This window comes from Vidua chalybeata, chromosome 4 (genome assembly GCF_026979565.1).
Source record: "Vidua chalybeata isolate OUT-0048 chromosome 4, bVidCha1 merged haplotype, whole genome shotgun sequence".
Taxonomy (NCBI): Eukaryota; Metazoa; Chordata; class Aves; order Passeriformes; family Viduidae; genus Vidua; species Vidua chalybeata.
In genome coordinates, this window is record NC_071533.1 from 72,279,445 (window position 1) to 72,297,699 (window position 18,255).

The 18,255-nt window shown below is 50.2% G+C and overlaps 1 protein-coding gene across 1 annotated transcript in view; it reads right to left on the reverse strand.

Moving 5' to 3' along the window:
• SFXN5 (sideroflexin 5) overlaps nt 1-18,255 on the reverse strand; it is a 107,759-nt gene that overhangs the window by 23,382 nt on the left and 66,122 nt on the right. The window contains 3 exon segments of the mRNA XM_053939917.1: nt 7,367-7,452; nt 11,578-11,693; nt 15,710-15,800. Of these exon segments, the coding sequence (XP_053795892.1) occupies nt 7,367-7,452; nt 11,578-11,693; nt 15,710-15,800 (293 nt within the window).

Below are 18,255 nucleotides of genomic sequence, written 5' to 3' on the forward strand. Positions count from 1 at the left end.
GACTCCGAGCCGGGGAGGAAGGGGAGTTAAATATTGCATTTTGTGAGCTGTCAGCTGCAGTGCAAATCCCTCTTTGCACCCATTAACCCCCCATTGGAGGGGAGTGATGAGGAGCTTCCAAAGGGTTTCACTGCAGAGGATCAGCACAGATTGAAAAGAAATCAATAAAATAAAATATCCATGTGGAAATAAAATGAATATCCACGTGGTGAAGAGGGGTTTAGTTCACAGCACTGCCCTGCGTGCTCTGCCAAAGGGTTGGGTCAGGGAATGGGGAGGTCTGGACCTTCAGAGCCCCCAACTCTGGCATCTCCTGGAGCCTAAAAAATCCCAGGGTGAGTAAGGCTGGGAGGGAGGTGACCCAGTCCAGCCTCCCTGCTCGAGCAGGGTCCCCTGGAGCGCAGAACTCAGGATTGTGCCCAGATGCAATCTGAGTATCTCAAAGATACTCAAAATAGAGACATTAAAAACTGAATTGCTGAACATCTCCAGAGATGTTCAAAAAGCAGAGGAAGGAGCCTGATTTGTTCACAAGAGCAAACCCCGTCCCACTGCACCAGAACCCCTGCAGAAATATTGGTGCTGTTTCACAGGAGAACAGGAGTTTTAGGGACCTCACCCCACGAACAGGACAGGAGCAGCTCTGGAATTAAACCCTGGCTCAGATTGTTCAACAAGGGGTGGGAAAGTTTGCACCAAGAGCTCTCACCCTGGAAAGCTGCAGGAGGATGAGAGAACTGTGGAATCATGGAATGGTTGGGGTTGGAAGAGACCTTAAAGCCCATCAGGGACACCTCCCACTGTGCCAGGCTGCTCCAGCCCCAGTGTCCAGCCTGGCCTTGGGCACTGCCAGGGGTCCAGGGGCAGCCACAGCTGCTCTGGGAATTCCAGCCCAGCCCCTCCCCACCCTCCCAGGCAGGAATTCCTTGCCAAGATCTGATCCAAACCTCCCCTGCCTCAGCTTGAGACCATGTCCCCTTGTCCTTCCAGTCCCTGCTCTTGGGAAAAGTCCCTCTCCAGCCTTTCCTAAGCCCTCTTTACCATGTTCATTTTATTGTCCCAAATTTCACAACCCAACACTTCTGCTCTGTCTCTCCACGTTTGTCCCCGACCTTCGGATGGCAAAGAACGGGAAATTTTGCAACACTTCCCTCCTCCTCTTTCTCTTTTTCTTCAAGCTTTGTTCCTTTACCCCTTCAAACCCCGCAATGCCTCTTCTTCCTGCGATTTCCCTTTACAGCCGGGCTGGTTTCAGAGGTGTTTTTGTGCTGAGAAGACGCTGAGAGAGGCAGGAAGAGGCTGGGGATGTTCAGCCGAGGATGCACCGGAGGCAGGCGAGCCCGCGGCTCCCGTGTCCGTAGGTACAAACACACACAGACAGTGCATCTGCTGCACAGACACAGAGTGTTGGAGCTCTTGTAAATACACCTTCATTCAACTTTCATCACAGCGTTCATTAGTGGTTTAAATTTTGCATAATTTGGCAGCTGCCTCTGGCGTTTTTCAGGAGGTGCTGTAATTTATTCCATATGGAAGTCAGGCGCTGCACTCCGAAGGAGTTATCGGGTGCACTGAACCAGGGCTGTATTTGTCTGGGAGGAGGTGTCAGATGCTAAACTAAACATGACAGGAGTGAACCCAAGTCTCCCAGCTGACAGATTCTGTGGGGTTTCTCTGGTGTTTGCTGTAAACAGGTTCAGAGGCAGCGCAGACACCGCGAGACGCCGGCGGCGCCGCGGGGAGCGCCGGGATCCTGAGGGATCCTGAGGGATCCTGAGGGATCCCAGACTCCTCTGATGCGCCAGGGAAGTTTGGGATCCCCAGATCCCCGCCCTGCTCAGCCTGTCAGGTCTCTCCGCCCTGTTCCCCAGCTTTTCTCACCCGTTTTGGGTCATTTTGAGAAATCTGAGCTCCAGCAGCCACCAGCAGCTCTGCTGTCCCACCCAGCCAGGCCCTCACTGTCCTCACCCCGCGGCTCCAGCCCTGAGCCCCTCCAGAGGACACAGCAGACGCAAAACGAGGGCGGCTGGGGTTTTTTTTTTGTGCTTGATTGACACCATTAAAGGAGCAGTTTCCGTGTTTACTCTGGGAACAGCCCCAGCAGTTGAAGGTGTCGCTGCTGGCAGCTGCTGAGCCCAAACAAACTTCACCGAGGGCTGGCCTGGACCCTGGACGGGGCCTTTTGGGGGAAGAGCACCTGTGGGAACACCCTGCACTCAGTGGCAGGGGAATATCTGCAGGAGAAGCCCACGGACACGAGGGCCAGGGAGGCCTCCTGCCTCGCCCCAGTTCTGCAGTGACAAACAAGGCTCAAGCAGAGGAAAATGCCCTTCCTGCACCTCACAGCACTGGCCAGCCCCCAGGAAAATCCATTTTTCCTGGTGCCGCTGGATTCAGCTCAGCCAGAGCGGCTCAGCAGTGCTGATCCAGCCTGAGAGCATCCTGATTTTATGGGATTTACAGGAAAACAGCCCCTGGGAACTGCTGCACGAGGAGGATTTGGAGATGGGGAAGAGCAGAAATGCTCCTCTTCCATGGACACAACTGTTCTGCTCCCATTTCTCCCTCAGCTCCTGCCCACTTCCAGCTTTGTCTCTTCCACAGACACTTCCCAGCCAGCTCCAAGGCCTTTTCCAGTGCCTCCTGACATTCCCAAGCTCTTGAAACCTTCTCAGCCCTGCTCTGTGCTTCAGACCCTCTGAAAGGCCTTCTCTGAGGGCCACAGAGGAGGTTTAAGGCAAGCTGAGGATGCAAGAAGAGCTCAGGTTCCTCACTCTCCGCTCAGAAATCCCTCAAAGTGTCCCCAGCAGGCGCTGGTGGTGGACTGAGCTTCTCCAACTCTTGGCCAGACCACAGGAGCCAAAAATTTGGGCTCTCCCACCACAGAGGTCAGACTGAGGCTGGCCTGCCCCACAGAAACCAGCTGCAGCTCTGCAGGGAGCTGCACCAGGGCTGCTGGAGAGGCCTTGCATGGTGGCTGGGAGCAAACAGCTCCATCTCCCAGATTTCATCGTAACCACCAAACAAAGGATCCACGGAGTAAAGGGAATAAAAGGACATGGGATGAAGAGCCCAACTTCCCCAGTGGATGCTGCTGTCCCCACGCCCGTGTGACACGGAGGCACCACAGAATTCCCACTGTCAGCCTCCCTCATCCCTCAGACAGCGCCAAACCATTATTTTTTCCGCGTCAGAAGTTGCCGGCGCGGATATTATTTATAAAAACCTCAATGAGAATACATCTGCACGAAATAACTGACACCGTGTTCCCTGCGTGGCATATGCAGGCTGAAAATAAACATTGATTCTATATGTTCACTGCTCCAGCAGAGCGTCCAAGCAGCAGGAAATGCATGAAACATGGGGAAGAATGGGAGCGCGGCAGTGGGAGGGAACATGGAATTGCTTGGAGAGCAGAGAGGCGGCCCCGGGAGTTAAAATACACAGCAGGCAGAGAGACGAGAGGAGCCAAGAGAGCTGAAAAAAATGGCACAAGAGACGAGAGAGGCAGCTGGGGGAGTTAAAACATGCAGATGGAGAGATGGCTGGGAGAGAGGAAAGACCTGGATCCGAGCGGAGAGACGGCGGCCGGGAGCTGGCCACTTAAAATAAACTTTGGGAGCAGCGAGGTGCAGACGAGGTGGGGAGAATTCCTGGGATCTGAAACCCTGCTGGGGGCAGGGGCTGGGCCCTGGAGGGGTGGGAGTCCCACTCAGCTGAGCACCATCACCCACCTGCACCCGGGATCACACCGGGCACGGGAATCGTCCCCTCCTTCCCACATCCCAAATTCAGACTACTTGAAGGGGTCACTCCCTTCCTTCCCCACAATCCCAAATGCAAATCCATGGAATAATCATCCCCTCTTTCCCACAATCCCAAATGCAAATCCATTGGAAGAATCATTCCCTCCTTCCCACAATCCCAAATGCAAATCCATTGGAGGAATTGTTCCCTTCCTTCCCCACAATCCCAAATGCAAATCCATTGGAGGAATTGTTCCCTTCCTTCCCCACTTTCCCAAATTCAAAATACTCGGAGGGGTCACTCTCTTCCTTCCCCACAATCCCAAATGCAAATCCATTGGAGGAATTGTTCCCTTCCTTCCCCACTTTCCCAAATTCAAAATACTCGGAGGGGTCACTCTCTTCCTTCCCCACAATCCCAAATGCAAATCCATTGGAAGAATCATCCCCTCCTTCCCACAATCCCAAATATAAATCCATTGGAGGAATTGTTCCCTTCCTTCCCCACATCCCAAATGCAAACGACTGGGAGGAATCGTCCCCTCCTTCCCACAATCCCAAATGCGAATCCATTGGGGGATCCAGATTGTGGCTCCTGATCCCAGAGTGACACCTTCATCCTTCCCATTTACAGCCCCTGTAGGGATTTCTATAAATAAATGGATAATGCCTGCCTGGATCTCACTCCCATTAAAACCATCCTCCTCAAACTCAAATCCTACTACATTTATAAAGTTACACTTTCCCCAAATGCTCCAATTTTTTTTTTTTTTTCCCAAAATGAGCTTTCAGCTCTGACTGAGCCCTTTAGGAAGCAGTTTTAAGATCTGTGAGCTGACTTTAGATCCCTCAGGCACAGACAGGGACACTCCCCGTGTCCCAGGGCTGCTCCAGAGCTGCCACCACCTCCAGCAGCGTGGCCAAGCCACACCTCACTCCCCATCCCTGCTGCTTCTCACTCCCAGCCTTCCAGGAATCCGAGGATATCTGATGGAAAACGAAGCAGGCACAAAGCTCCGGGCAGAATTCAGGCAGGCAAAAGCAGAGCCCGGATATTTTTATACCCATGGAGTTTTGTGGCAGTGAGAAGGAAAATTTTCTCTCACAAACGTGAATTAAAGCTTTCAATAAGTTAAGATGATGTTTTTTTTTTTTTGTTTTTTTTTTTTTGAGGACAATCTCCTGTAAGTTCACAGATAAAATCAGTTTTAGTAAGGCCTGCACTGAGCACAGGTGCATTCAGCAAAACTCGTATCAATCCAAGGATTTATGATGCCCCCGAGGACAAGTAAATGATTTATTGGTTTTATTTTGCTGCAAAGGATGGAGCAAATTTCACCATCAGTTTTATTTTCTCCCCAGGTGCCAATCCAGTTTTACTGTCAGGTTTATTTCACCTTGGGGATGGCCCAGGAGGGGCCCTCAGTGTGTCCTGCTGGAGACAATAATTTATTAATTTAGAAAGGAGTTTACTACAAATGTCTCCAAAGTTTTTGCACATAAAGGGTTTTATCTGTGCATACCCAGCAATAAAATCATTTGAAGCAATAAAATCATTTGTCCTGGATGTTGATTTTTGTTGGATGGTTAAACGGGAACCAGTTAAACCAGTGGGAACACACAAAACCACCTCAGTGCAAAGCCTCAGACTTGGAGTAAGCCCTGAGTAAATTACTCCAGGGTAAGTGACTCCAGAGTAACTTACCACTCCCAGGCAAATTCCAGCAGATCCTGCAGGTAAATCCTGGCTTGGGGACCATGTGGGTGACAAAGGACTTGGAGCAGGGAAGAGGCTGCAGAGATTTTGTCCAGAAGGAGAATGAAATAAAAGCCAAATGTTTTGCACAAAATTGGAGGGGGTTGGAATCTGCTCCTCCTTGGAATTAGATGGCCAAACAATTCCATGATTCCATGATAATGAACAGCAGCCAAGCCCTTTTAATCTCTAATGCTTCCCAAAAGTCAGGGACAGTTTTCCACGGAATTCAGGGGGTTTTGTCTCACGCTGACCTTCCACGAGGGGTTATTCAAACTGCTGGGCTGTCAGGGATGAGCTAAAATAATCACCTCAATATCAAACTTCAACAAGGCGGACATTGGTCCTAAACGATGGGACATGGAAATGTAATAGGCAAAAAAAAAAAAAAAAACATCTGTTTGGTGGATGAAATGTGAGGGGGGACCTTGTGGCTCTGCACAAATCCCTGCCAGGAGGGGACAGCCGGGGGAGGTCGGGCTCTGCTCCCAGGATCAGGGACAGGAGGAGAGGGAATGGGATGGATTTGGGGAAAATTCCTCCATGGAAAGGGTTGTTCAGCATTGGAAGGGGCTGCTCAGGGCAGGGCTGGAGTCCCCATCCCTGGGGGGACTTCAAAGCCCTGTGGGAAATGGATTTATAGAAAATTCTCAAAGCCTGACAGGAGGCTCACCCAGTGTGCATCTATGTGCAAACCTTGAGATAAGAAATGCTGACTTGGAAATGCCAAGGAGTAAGAGAGAAGTTGCTGAGAGAGAAATTAAACTAGGAACAAGCTTCAAAAGGTAACCTTACAAAAAAGACTAGACACTTCAGAGAAATAGAACTAAAAAAGATGCATTGTGGTAAAACCCACAACGGGTAATTTCAAATAATTAGCTTTAAAACATTTTCAACATAGTGGAGCTAAGGCTAATAAGCCAAGAAACACTTATAGTGTGTTATAATTAAGAAACAGTCAGCTTCTGATTGGAATAACACAATTTATAACATCTGTATTATCTCACCCTTCTCATGAGACTAAAAATAAAATAAAAGGTTTTAAAACCCCATCTCTAAACCAGGATAAAACATAATCCAACAAAAGCCCTGTGGATGTGACCCTGGGGGACATGGGACAGCGGTGGCAGTGCCGGGAATGGTTGGACTCAATGACCTTGGAGGACCTTTCCAACCCAAACCAACCCATGATTCCATGAAATGGCTGGACTCAACGACCTTGGAGGACCTTTCCAACCTAAACCATTCCATGATTCTATGAAATGGTTGGACTCAATGACCTTGGAGAACCTTTCCAACCAAACCATTCCATGATTCTATGAAATGGTTGGACTCAATGACCTTGGAGGACCTTTCCAACCATTCCACGATTCCATGAAATGGTTGGACTTGATGACCTTGGAGGACCTTTCCAACCCAAACCATTCCATGATTCCATGAAATGGTTGGACTCGACGACCTTGGAGGACCTTTCCAACCCAAACCATTCCATGATTCCATGAAATGGTTGGACTCATTGACCTTGGAGGACCTTTCCAACCCAAACCATTCCATGATTCCATGAAATGGTTGGACTCAATGACCTTGGAGGACCTTTCCAACCATTCCATGATTCCATGAAATGGCTGGACTCAATGACCTTGGAGGACCTTTCCAACCCAAACCATTCCATGATTCCATGAAATGGCTGGACTTGACGACCTTGGAGGACCTTTCCAACCAAACCATTCCATGATTCCATGAAATGGTTGTACTCAATGATCTTGGAGGACCTTTCCAACCCAAACCATTCCATGATGCCATAAGATATCCATGCCTGGCACCCTCTGAGGCCCCTCCCTCCCTTCCCCTGGGGCAGACTCACTTCTCCAGCACGGACATGATGACGGGAGGTAGAACCAGTATAGGCATGGGCAGGACCACTCTGGTCAGGGCTGTTTCCAGCAGGGCCTGCAGAGCAAACACAAACAAACAAACTCATCCTGGCATCCCAAACAACGCCAGGACGGACCCGCCGGGCTCGGGGTGGCTCTGCTGATGGCACTGAACTGCCATCCCAGAGCCTGCAGCACCTGATCAACCTCAGATCAGCAGAGAACTGGGAAATCAGGCCCGGATAACGATTCTCCAAGCTCACTCTGGAAGGAGGTTCAGCTGTCATGAACACAGGGCCAAATTGCCAAGCCAAAGCACTTGAATGCTTTTTGATGCAGAGAAGATCTGGGTTTATGGTCAGTCATCCCACCCAAGCAGGGCTAGAGCTTGGCCAGAGCCCGAACTCCAATTGGTGCATGTCACCGATGGGAATGAGATGGGAATTTTTTTCCCAAAATGAGCTTTCAGCTCTGACTGAGCCCTTTAGGAAGCAGTTTTAAGATCTGTGAGCTGACTTCAGATCCCTCAGGCACAGACAGGGACACTCCCCGTGTCCCAGGGCTGCTCCAGAGCTGCCACCACCTCCAGCAGCGTGGCCAAGCCACACCTGACTCCCCACGGGAGTGAGAGCAACGTCACTTGAATCACTGCTGGGAATGAGATGGGAATCACTGATAGGAATGAGATGGGAATCACTGGTGGGAGTGAGATGGGAATCATTGGTGGGAATGAGATGGGAATCATTGGTGGGAGTGAGATGGGAATCACTGGTGGGAATGAGATGGGAATCACTGGTGGGAATTAGACGGGAATCACTGGTTGGAATGAGATGGGAATCATTGATGGGAGTGAGATGGGAGTCACTGGTAGGAATGAGATGGAAATCACTGGTAGGAATGAGATGGGAGTCACTGGTGGGAGTGAGATGGGAATCACTGCTGGGAGTGAGATGGGAATCACTGGTGGGAGTGAGATGGGAATCATTGGTTGGAATGAGATGGGAATCATTGGTGGGAGTGAGATGGGAATCATTGGTTGGAATGAGATGGGAATCATTGGTGGGAGTGAGATGGGAATCACTGGTGGGAATGAGATGGGAATCATTGGTGGGAGTGAGATGGGAATCACTGGTGGGAATGAGATGGGAATCACTGGTGGGAATTAGACGGGAATCACTGGTTGGAATGAGATGGGAATCATTGATGGGAGTGAGATGGGAGTCACTGGTAGGAATGAGATGGAAATCACTGGTAGGAATGAGATGGGAGTCACTGGTGGGAGTGAGATGGGAATCACTGCTGGGAGTGAGATGGGAATCACTGGTGGGAGTGAGATGGGAATCACTGCTGGGAATGAGATGGGAATCACTGGTGGGAGTGAGATGGGAATCACTGGTGGGAGTGAGATGGGAATCATTGGTTGGAATGAGATGGGAATCATTGGTGGGAGTGAGATGGGAATCATTGGTGGGAATGAGATGGGAATCACTGGTGGGAATGAGATGGGAATCACTGGTGGGAGTGAGATGGGAATCACTGCTGGGAATGAGATGGGAATCACTGGTGGGAGTGAGAGCAACGTCACTTGAATCACTGCTGGGAATGAGATGGGAATCACTGGTGGGAGTGAGATGGGAATCACTGGTGGGAGTGAGATGGGAATCACTGGTGGGAATGAGATGGGAGTCACTGGTGGGAATGAGATGGGAATCACTGGTGGGAATGAGATGGGAATCACTGGTGGGAGTGAGATGGGAATCACTGGTGGGAGTGAGATGGGAGTCACTGGTGGGAATGAGATGGGAGTCACTGGTGGGAATGAGATGGGAATCATTGGTGGGAGTGAGATGGGAATCACTGGTGGGAATGAGATGGGAATCACTGCTGGGAATGAGATGGGAATCATTGGTGGGAATGAGATGGGAATCACTGCTGGGAATGAGATGGGAATCATTGGTGGGAGTGAGAGCAATGTCACTTATGTCACTGCTGGGAATGAGAGCATCAGCCATACTGCCAGCCCTGCCAGTGGCTGGTTGGTCACAACGTTCTGGGTCACAAACCCAGCAGAATAAACTGAGACACACGGCAGCTTCCCTGATTTCACCCGGGGTGACCAAAAGTGTCCAAATATCCCAGAACATTCCTCCACAGACAGCTCAGGGCTGCTGCAGGGAGAAAGGGATGTGGGACCGCTGCCTGGAGAGGCTGGAGGGGAAATGTTGGAGGGGAGATGTTGTAGGGAAATGTTGTGGGGAAAATTTTGTGAGGGAAATTTTGTGGGGGAAATGTTGTGGGGGAATTGTTGTAGGGGAGATGTGGGGGAAATGTGGGGGAAATTTTGTGGGGGAAATGTTGTAGGGAAGATGTTGTAGGGGAAATGTTGGAAGGGAAATGTTGTGGGGGAAACGTTGTAGGGACGATGTTGTAGGGGAAATGTAGGGGAAATGTTGTAGGGGAAATGTTGTAGGGGAAATGTTGTAGGGGAAATGTTGTAGGAGGGACATTGTGGAGGAAATTATGTAGGTGAAATATCGGAGGAAAACGTTGTGGGGGAAATGTTGTAGGGAAATTAGGGGAGATGTTGTAGGGGAAATATCCCACCACGGGCCGAGCAGCATTGCAGCCCTTCCTGCCTGAGCTGAGCTTTGATCTCAGCCCCGTGCTGGGGGTGCAGCTCCTCACTGCTGCTCCAGGAATTGTTTTCCACCGCTGCTGGTTTATTCCCTGCAGGGATTTGGGACACGCAGGGCTCTCCTCTCCCAGGAAAATCCCAGCCATGGAGCAACATTGTGCCTCCACCGATGCTTCCTTCCTGGCCAGACTCGCCAGAAGGAGCAACCAAAGCAGGGTTTGGAGTCATTGAGGCCCAGAGATCTTCCAGGGCCTGGAGGGGCTCCAGGAGAGCTGGAGAGGCACTGGGGACAAGGGACAGAGGGACAAGAGGCAGGGAATGGCTCCCACTGGGAAAGGGGAGATTGGGCTGGGATCTTGGCAAGGAATTGCTGGCTGGGAGGGTGGGGAGGGGCTGGGCTGGAATTCCCAGATTGGCTGTGGCTGCCCCTGGATCCCTGGCAGTGCCCAAGGCCAGGTTGGACACTGGGCTTGGATCCACCTGGGATCATGGAAGGTGTCCCTGCCATGGATGGGTGGCACTGGATGGGATTTAAGGTCCCTTCCACCCAAAGCATTCCATGATTTTATGTCACAACAAACCCTCACACAGGGACAGCTGTGTCACACTGAGGATCTGCCACATTTCACACGACAAAAACCAGGATTAGCCTCTCCAGGAAGAAGCGCTGGGATTGGATGGCAGCAGAGCAGAAGTTCCCAGAACTCCCAAATTTTATGTTTAAGCTCCACCTACATCTCTCTCACAGCGCCTCCACTTTTAATCTTCATTTTCTCTTTCAACCATCAGGATGGAGAGGGGAAAGCGGGTCCAGGAGCCAGTTAATGGAAGTGAGGAAAACTGGCTCCAAGAAGTGTCTCTGAGCCCTTCAGCAGATTGTTTTAATCCCCCTGTTAACCAACAATATGGAGAGCTATCCGAGATCTCCCCGTTCCTGCCGAGGACTGCGGAGCTGTACATTAATTGCTGTCTCTGGAGTGCCTTGGACAGAAGGAGGGAGGGAAATGCCAAGCATTATATTATTAACTCCTGTGCCTGGGCGTGTGCTCAGCACAGCTCCACATCTCACTGAGAGCCCACTTGGAAACAACAGCTCAGGGGATGCTCAGGAGCCAGAACTGCGCCCAGGGATGGCAAGGGAACAATTCCAGGCAGATGGCACAGAGTGGGTTGCAGGGAAAGCAAACCAGCTGTTAACGAGGTTAAAAACATCTGGCTGCCCTCAGCCAGCTCTGGGTGCAGTTTTTTAGTGCAGGTTTGGCAAGGAGGGGTTGAAAAGCTGCTCAGCTCCGAGCCCGAGTCCTCCTCACTTGGGAGAAGGTGTGAGGGATCTTTGCTGGGTATTCCACGAGGAATTCCTGTGGGATCACCAGGCACAGGATCTGTCCTGTCACTGTGCCCTTCCAAACCACCAGGGCCAGCCCCCGGATTTCCCTGCAGGACACAAATCCGTGTTCTCTGCATCTCCTCCATTCCCAGCTCCTAAAGGCACGGATTCCAGAGGCTGTGGGATGTGCTGGGCCTGGAATCAGCTGTGTCCCAGCTCTCCCAGCTCCTGCTACTCACGTGTTTGGCAGCAACTCTGGAAGAGCCGACAATGTTCCCATTATTGTCCAACACATCGATCCCTTCCTCCAGCTCCGTGTGCCTCATCAGGACCACGTTGCAGATGTTGGCACTGGCTGGGGAGGAGAAAGGCAGGAGGATCAGCCCTGCTCAGTCCCCACTGGCAGCTTCTGTTAGCCCTGACAGCCCTCCAGGTCGCCTTCCCTCGATCTGCTGAGGTGAATCACTCCAACCCCCCAAAAAAAGATGGAATTCTCAAGCAGAATAATAACCAATTTTTTTTTTTTTTCCCCTCTGGGGCAACAAGGGAAGGTCTAGTACAAGGTGTCCTTGCCTGTGGTTGGAACTAGAGGGTCTTTAGGTCCTTTCCAGCCCAAACCATTCCATGATTTCACACATTTTAGGGGAAAAATGGCTCCATCCACCAGGACCTTTTAATCCCTCCTCCTTGCCCAGCCTGTGGCTTTTGAGGCCTCAAGATGACCCCAAATTCCGTCTCCCAAGTCTGACCAAGAGCTGGGGTTGAGCACCACCCTCCCATGTGCAGCCTCTCCCCTCGCTCAGGCACTTCCCAGCTTCTCCCAGAGAAAAGCTGCTCATTCCCACAGAACTTTTGGCATTTTCCAGCACCCCCCACACCACATTTCCCTGCAAACTTTCCACCCAGAACTGAGACAAACCCACTGTTGCTGCAAGTACCAGTGCCTTCCAAAAATGTGTTTCTGCACTGCTTGATGGGTTAATATTCGCTAATTAATCTCAATTCATGTCATATAACAAATGTCTAATTTTTTGAGGGTGGTGGGTGGGTGAGCCCTCTCCGAAGGCAGCTCTGTGCAATCAAGGATGATTTGTGGTGACAAATGCTCCTTCCACTCGAGAGGGAGAGGAACACACACACACGCACACTCTGTCTCTCTCTTTAATATTCCAACTACCAGACCACTCTTCGCATCTATCAAAATATCCGTGTTCCCAACCCTTCAGCTCCTGAATCCCAGATAAAAAAACAAAACAAGGCCTTTCATTTAAAGAAAGTTTAGCCCCTGGGTTTTTTTTTTTTTTTCGTTTTCAACACTCGCCCGCCCCGTCCTTCTCGCTGTCAATCAAAACTGAGCGGCTCAAACAGCCCAGCAGAGCTGCTTTGGCCAGGGATGCCCTGGCACAGAGTTCCTGCCAGACTCAGGATGGGGTGGGCAGCCCTGATGCTCTCAAGATGCTTTCCCGAGGCTCTGGATTCCCTGACCTGGTCCCAAACCCAGAAGCTGCTTCCAGCCCGTCTGTCTGAGAGGAGCCGCTCGCGTAAGCGCTCCCCTTCTGCTCTCTGAGAGAGCAGAAACGCTGCTAATTGTGGCTAAACTTGGATTTCATGGGCGCCTCAAATGCACGAGGGTGGGGGGGGATGAAAAAGAAATAAATATATGTGCAGACAAAGTCATCTGCAGGATTTGGGAAGATATTGTGATAATGGAAAGTGTGGCTGTGAAAGCATTCTGAGGAAACTTGGGCCCCAGACCAAGGCACCATCCCACTCCTGGGTGTTCGTAGGGATTTTTTCTATCCCAGGGTGCTTTCCACACTCTAAATGTGTCCTTGGGCATCACCTAAACACAACAGTTTTAACCACACACACACAAAAAAGCCCAAGGAGAAGAAATCCTTGCTCCTTCTCTCTTCTCTCCATTGAGGATCTTCCCATATCAGCTTCAATTTCCTTCAGATCGGGTTTGGGATGGGATTTTGGGGTTTTCTGAGGTTTTTTAGCCGTGGACATCTCCGGTATAAAGCACACCCTCACCAGTGACACCCTGGCCTTGGGGCCAGCTGTTCACACCCAGTTCTGGGGCAGAAAAGGGTGAATTGGGTTCCTTGAATTCCCCTGGGCACCGAGATCCTTCCCCTCCTCGCCTCTGAGAAAGGATCCAGCCCCTCCCTGCTCAAACTCAGGCTCCAAGACCTCCTTCCCTTCCCTGCTTTTCCACGGGACCCCTTTCACCCCCCGAGGATGCCCCAGCCCTGATCCCAAACCCTTTTTCCAGCGGGGCAGCCCCTGGCTCTGCAGGGCTTTGGCCACCTCCGGGAGCTGCTCCCCTGGCTTGGTTTCCTGGATCCACCCCCTGCTCCCGGGCGGGATTTTTTGGACAATTTGGGGTTTTCAGCTGCTACAAATTAAGCCTGGAGGGGGGTGAGGGCAGGGCCTGACCCAGCAGCGCTGGTGTCAAAGGCGTCCTCCGGGCAGAGCTGCTGCAGGTGGGCGATCACTGGCTGTGCAAACACAACCTTCACACGGCCTGGAGAAGACACAGAGGCACCGAGGCCTTCCCCAGCACCCACCCCAGCTTCCCAGAGCTCCGTGGAGTCCTCAGGAACATCCCTGCTGGAGTTTGGGCTGCCTTCCAGCCCAGCAGCAGCTGCCCCTCCCGTGGTAGCTTGGGATGGGACCCTCAAGCTTGGATGTCCCTCCAGTTTTCCAGCTGCCCCCAACCAGCGCAGCTCTGGAGGTCAGGGCACAGGGAGGCAAGGAGGGGATGGGGAAAACTCTTTAATTTCACACAATCACAGGATTATTAAGGCTGGAAAAGACCTCTGAGATCATCGAGTCCAACCATCAAGCATCACTGCCAGATCCAGCACAGCCCTAAACCCCATCCCTGATGACCACATCCGTGGGGTTTTTGGAGCAAGAGCTTTACCCCAGAGTTTGCCTTTCCATGCAGAAATAGAGAATTTCTGCCTTTCTGCTGGGGGCTGGAGGTTCAAAAGGAATTGGGAGACGCATCTTAATTACGGTTTTGTCCAGGTCTGCAAACCACAAACCAGCAATTAGTGGGAGGTTCCCTGATGTCCTGGCTCATAACGAAGCAAGACAAATAAAACATTAGCTGGAGAATTAATTACAGGCTAAACAAATTAATTACGGGTCCTCAATCAATGCCAGCACAAACACCTTGGTGTGAAAGCAGATCAACCCTGCAGCAAGGATTTCCTGAGTGTCTTTGACTCAAACACCCCTCAGAGCTGCCTCCCGGGGCTGGAACTCATCCCTCGTGCTCTCCTGGTTATAAAAACCCAAGGAAAGCCGAATCCCCCTAAAACAGATCCCAGAAAAGTCCTGGGAAAACAGCAACAATGCCCACGGATCCCTGGTGTACAAGGAAAATGCTCAGTGCAACCCCCAGAGCACAATCCCTGTCCCCCTTGCTCTGCAGGCAGGGCAGGCAGCTCCTTTTGTGGCAGAAAAGAGGGGGAAAAAAATCCAGCAACTCGGGAATTCAGGGCTGGGGGGACACAACAACCAGTGCTCTGTTAAAAAAGGAGTGGAAATGCCAGAGAAAGTGAGAGCAGCACACAGGTAAAGGGGCTCAGCAGAGCTCTGAGGATGTGGCACTAGCACAGCAAGGGAAAAACCTGAAAGGAAAATGTGGCATTGTATGGCTGAAAAAGGAACCTGGAACAGGGAGCAAACCCCATTTTTTAGTGATTTCCTCCATGCCGGGGCAATTTTTGCACCATCTTTGTAAATAAACAAGCTTGCACAAAAATTCACCCCCAAGCCACCGGTGATTTCTTCCGGGCTAAAATAACTCAGCACGTGCTGGAGGGTGGAAGCAGAGGCTGGGTGCAGAGCATCCCTGCCCTCAAACACAGGGCTGATAAAACCCCAATAAAATGCTCCACCGAGCCAGCAGCAGCCTCAGTTCTGCACACACCTTAACCAGTGGCTCTCAGAAATCCGCACATGCGGAGCAGAACCATTTCTCTGCGTTTTATTGTGAAACAACCACAGTGCTGCTGCTTCCTGGAAGGTTTGACCCAGCTCAGCCCGGATCTTGCAAACGAAATGCTCTCAGGATGGAACGGTCGAGGACCACTCAGGGCTGATCACTTCTGACGCTGCCTCAGAGCGCAAAGCGCAGCTGAAAAGCCTGAAGAGCCTTCAGCAGCAGCTTTGCAGCATTTTTCTGCCAAAATTCGGCTCTGCAGAGTCCCATCCCTGCCTGCCCCAGCTCGGGGACCACCACTGAGGGGACACGAGCAGGAAGGGAGGAGTTGTGTCCATCCCCGTGGCTTCTGGCCACCTGCAGGTTGGCAGCCACCACTTGGAAAACAAAGGAAAGGAATTTTTCCTTACCGACAGCAGGGAATGGCACGAACCTCTGGATCAGGAGCCGAGTGGCCGGGGTAAACTTGTTTGCTCTCTGGATCAGAACATTAAGGCCCACCTTGGAATGGAGAAAAACCAACCAGAGAAGCAGTGAGTTAATGAGCAGGAGCAGGGCAGATGGCACAGTTTGGGGTCCCTCCCCATGAAAAGGCGTTTGAGAACTAAACCTCCCCTCGCTGCAGGGTTTGGCTCTGTTGGGCTCAACCCTTTAGTCAATACAAGGTTAAATCCAATTGTTGAGCTTAAAACAAGGGTTGAACTCAACCTCTGGGCTTAAATGAAGAGTTGAACCCAACTTTTGGGTTTAAATGAAGGATAGGTTTAAATGAAGGGTTGAACCCAACTCTTGGGTTTAAAAGAAGGGTTGAACCCAACTCTTGGGTTTAAGTGAAGGACTGAACCCAGCTCTTGGGCTTAAATGAAGGATTAAACCAAACTCCAAGGTTTAAATGAAGGATTAAACCAAACTCCTAGGTTTAAATGAAGGACTGAACACAACTCTTGGGTTTAAATGAAGGATTAAACCAAACTCTTGGGTTTAAATGAAGGACTGAACACAACTCTTGGGTTTAAATGAAGGATTAAACCAAACTCCTAGGTTTAAATGAAGGACTGAACACAACTCTTGGGTTTAAATGAAGGGTTGAACCAAACTCCTAGGTTTAAATGAAGAACTGAGCACAACTCTTGGGTTTAAATGAAGGATTAAACCAAACTCCTAGGTTTAAATGAAGAACTGAACACAACTCTTGGGTTTAAATGAAGGATTAAACCAAACTCCTAGGTTTAAATGAAGGACTGAACATAACTCTTGGGTTTAAATGAAGGATTAAACCAAACTCTTGGGTTTAAATGAAGGACTGAACACAACTCTTGGGTTTAAATGAAAGATTAAACCAAACTCCTAGGTTTAAATGAAGGACTGAACACAACTCTTGGGTTTAAATGAAGGGTTGAACCCAACGGTTTGGTTTATCCAAAGTGCTGAACCCAACCATTGGATTGAACCAATCCATGGGTTTAAATGAAGGGTTGAACTGTTGGGTTTAAATGAAAAGTTGAACCCATCACTGGGTTTAAGTTAAGAACTGAACACAACTATTGGCTTTACACAAAGCGTTGAACCAAACAGTTGGATTTGACCTGGGTTTAAATGAAGGATTGAGCCCAACTGTTGGGTTTTTATGAAGGATTGAACCCAGTGTTGGGTTCATATGAAGGATTGAACCCAGTGTTGGGTTTTTATGAAGGATTGAACCCAGTGTTGGGTTTTTATGAAGGATTGAACCCAGTGTTGGGTTTTTATGAAGGATTGAGCCCAGCTGTTGGGTTCATATGAAGGATTGAACCCAGTGTTGGGTTTTTATGAAGGATTGAGCCCAGCTGTTGGGTTTTTATGAAGGATTGAGCCCAACTGTTGGGTTTTTATGGAAGGTTGAACCCAGCCATTGTGTTTAAACCTTCCCAGCTAAAAGATAAGCCAGAAACCACTCCAACACCATCCAGTCCTTCTGGAATTGCCCTTGGCTGAGTTTTTGCCCAGTTCACCATCATCTTCCCCATCCACCACAAAATCTTTGGGTCTGGCAGTCCTGAGCTAGCTGGGAAAAACCCAAATTTCAGTGGTGGTGGTGGCCCAACACCATTAATTCCTTCTCCAAGGGTCTGGAGTACACAACCCCATCCAGTGCCAACATTTGGGCTGTGAAGTTTATTATAACCATGGATTTATTTTTGTTGCCTTGTCCAACCCTTGAATAATGCAGAGCTCTCCACAGTTTTTCATGGATTTGGGTCGTTGTGGATGTTCACAGAAGCAGCCCAGAGGAGTCGCTGCCTCCTTACCCTCACATTGATAACGCTGAAAGTTGGGAGAAACTCCATCAAAACTGGCTTTGTGCACACGTGGGGTTAAAAATTAACCAAATCTATTCATGGGGAATGACTTTTGTCTTTAAATTACTCTTCCTCGCAATATTTTCTCTTTTTCATCCCCCACAAAAAAACCCCAAAGGCAGAAACTAAACCCAACAGCCCCAACCCAGGAATTTTCAGCTGGAAATGGAAGCCTTGAGCAATATGTGGCTGAAATATTTTTGAGCCCAAAATGCAGCAAAATTAAGGAAAAAAAACCAATTCAGCCAAAACCAAAAAACTGCCAGAAAACATCAATTTTTTTTTTTTTTTTTTGAGGGAGGATTTTAAAAAACAAAGGGAGATCATATTTTGCAGGCTTCTGCATTTCACATGCACATCCCAGCACATCCCAGCGTGCTGGAGCCTGGGAGGAAGATGGGGAGGAGCACAACTGCTGGGTAAGCCCTGCATGAGCACAGGGCTGCTCCTCCAGCCCCAGGAAATATTCCCCAAGGCTGTTTTCACCCAGACCCCAGGCAGGAACTCCTCCTCCTGCCCTCAGCAAACGCAGCCCTAGAGCTGAGCCCAAGAGAGCCGTGGTGATTCTGCTTGGTCTGGGCAGCAGTGAGGGCTTGTCTTGAACTTCTTCCCCCTCA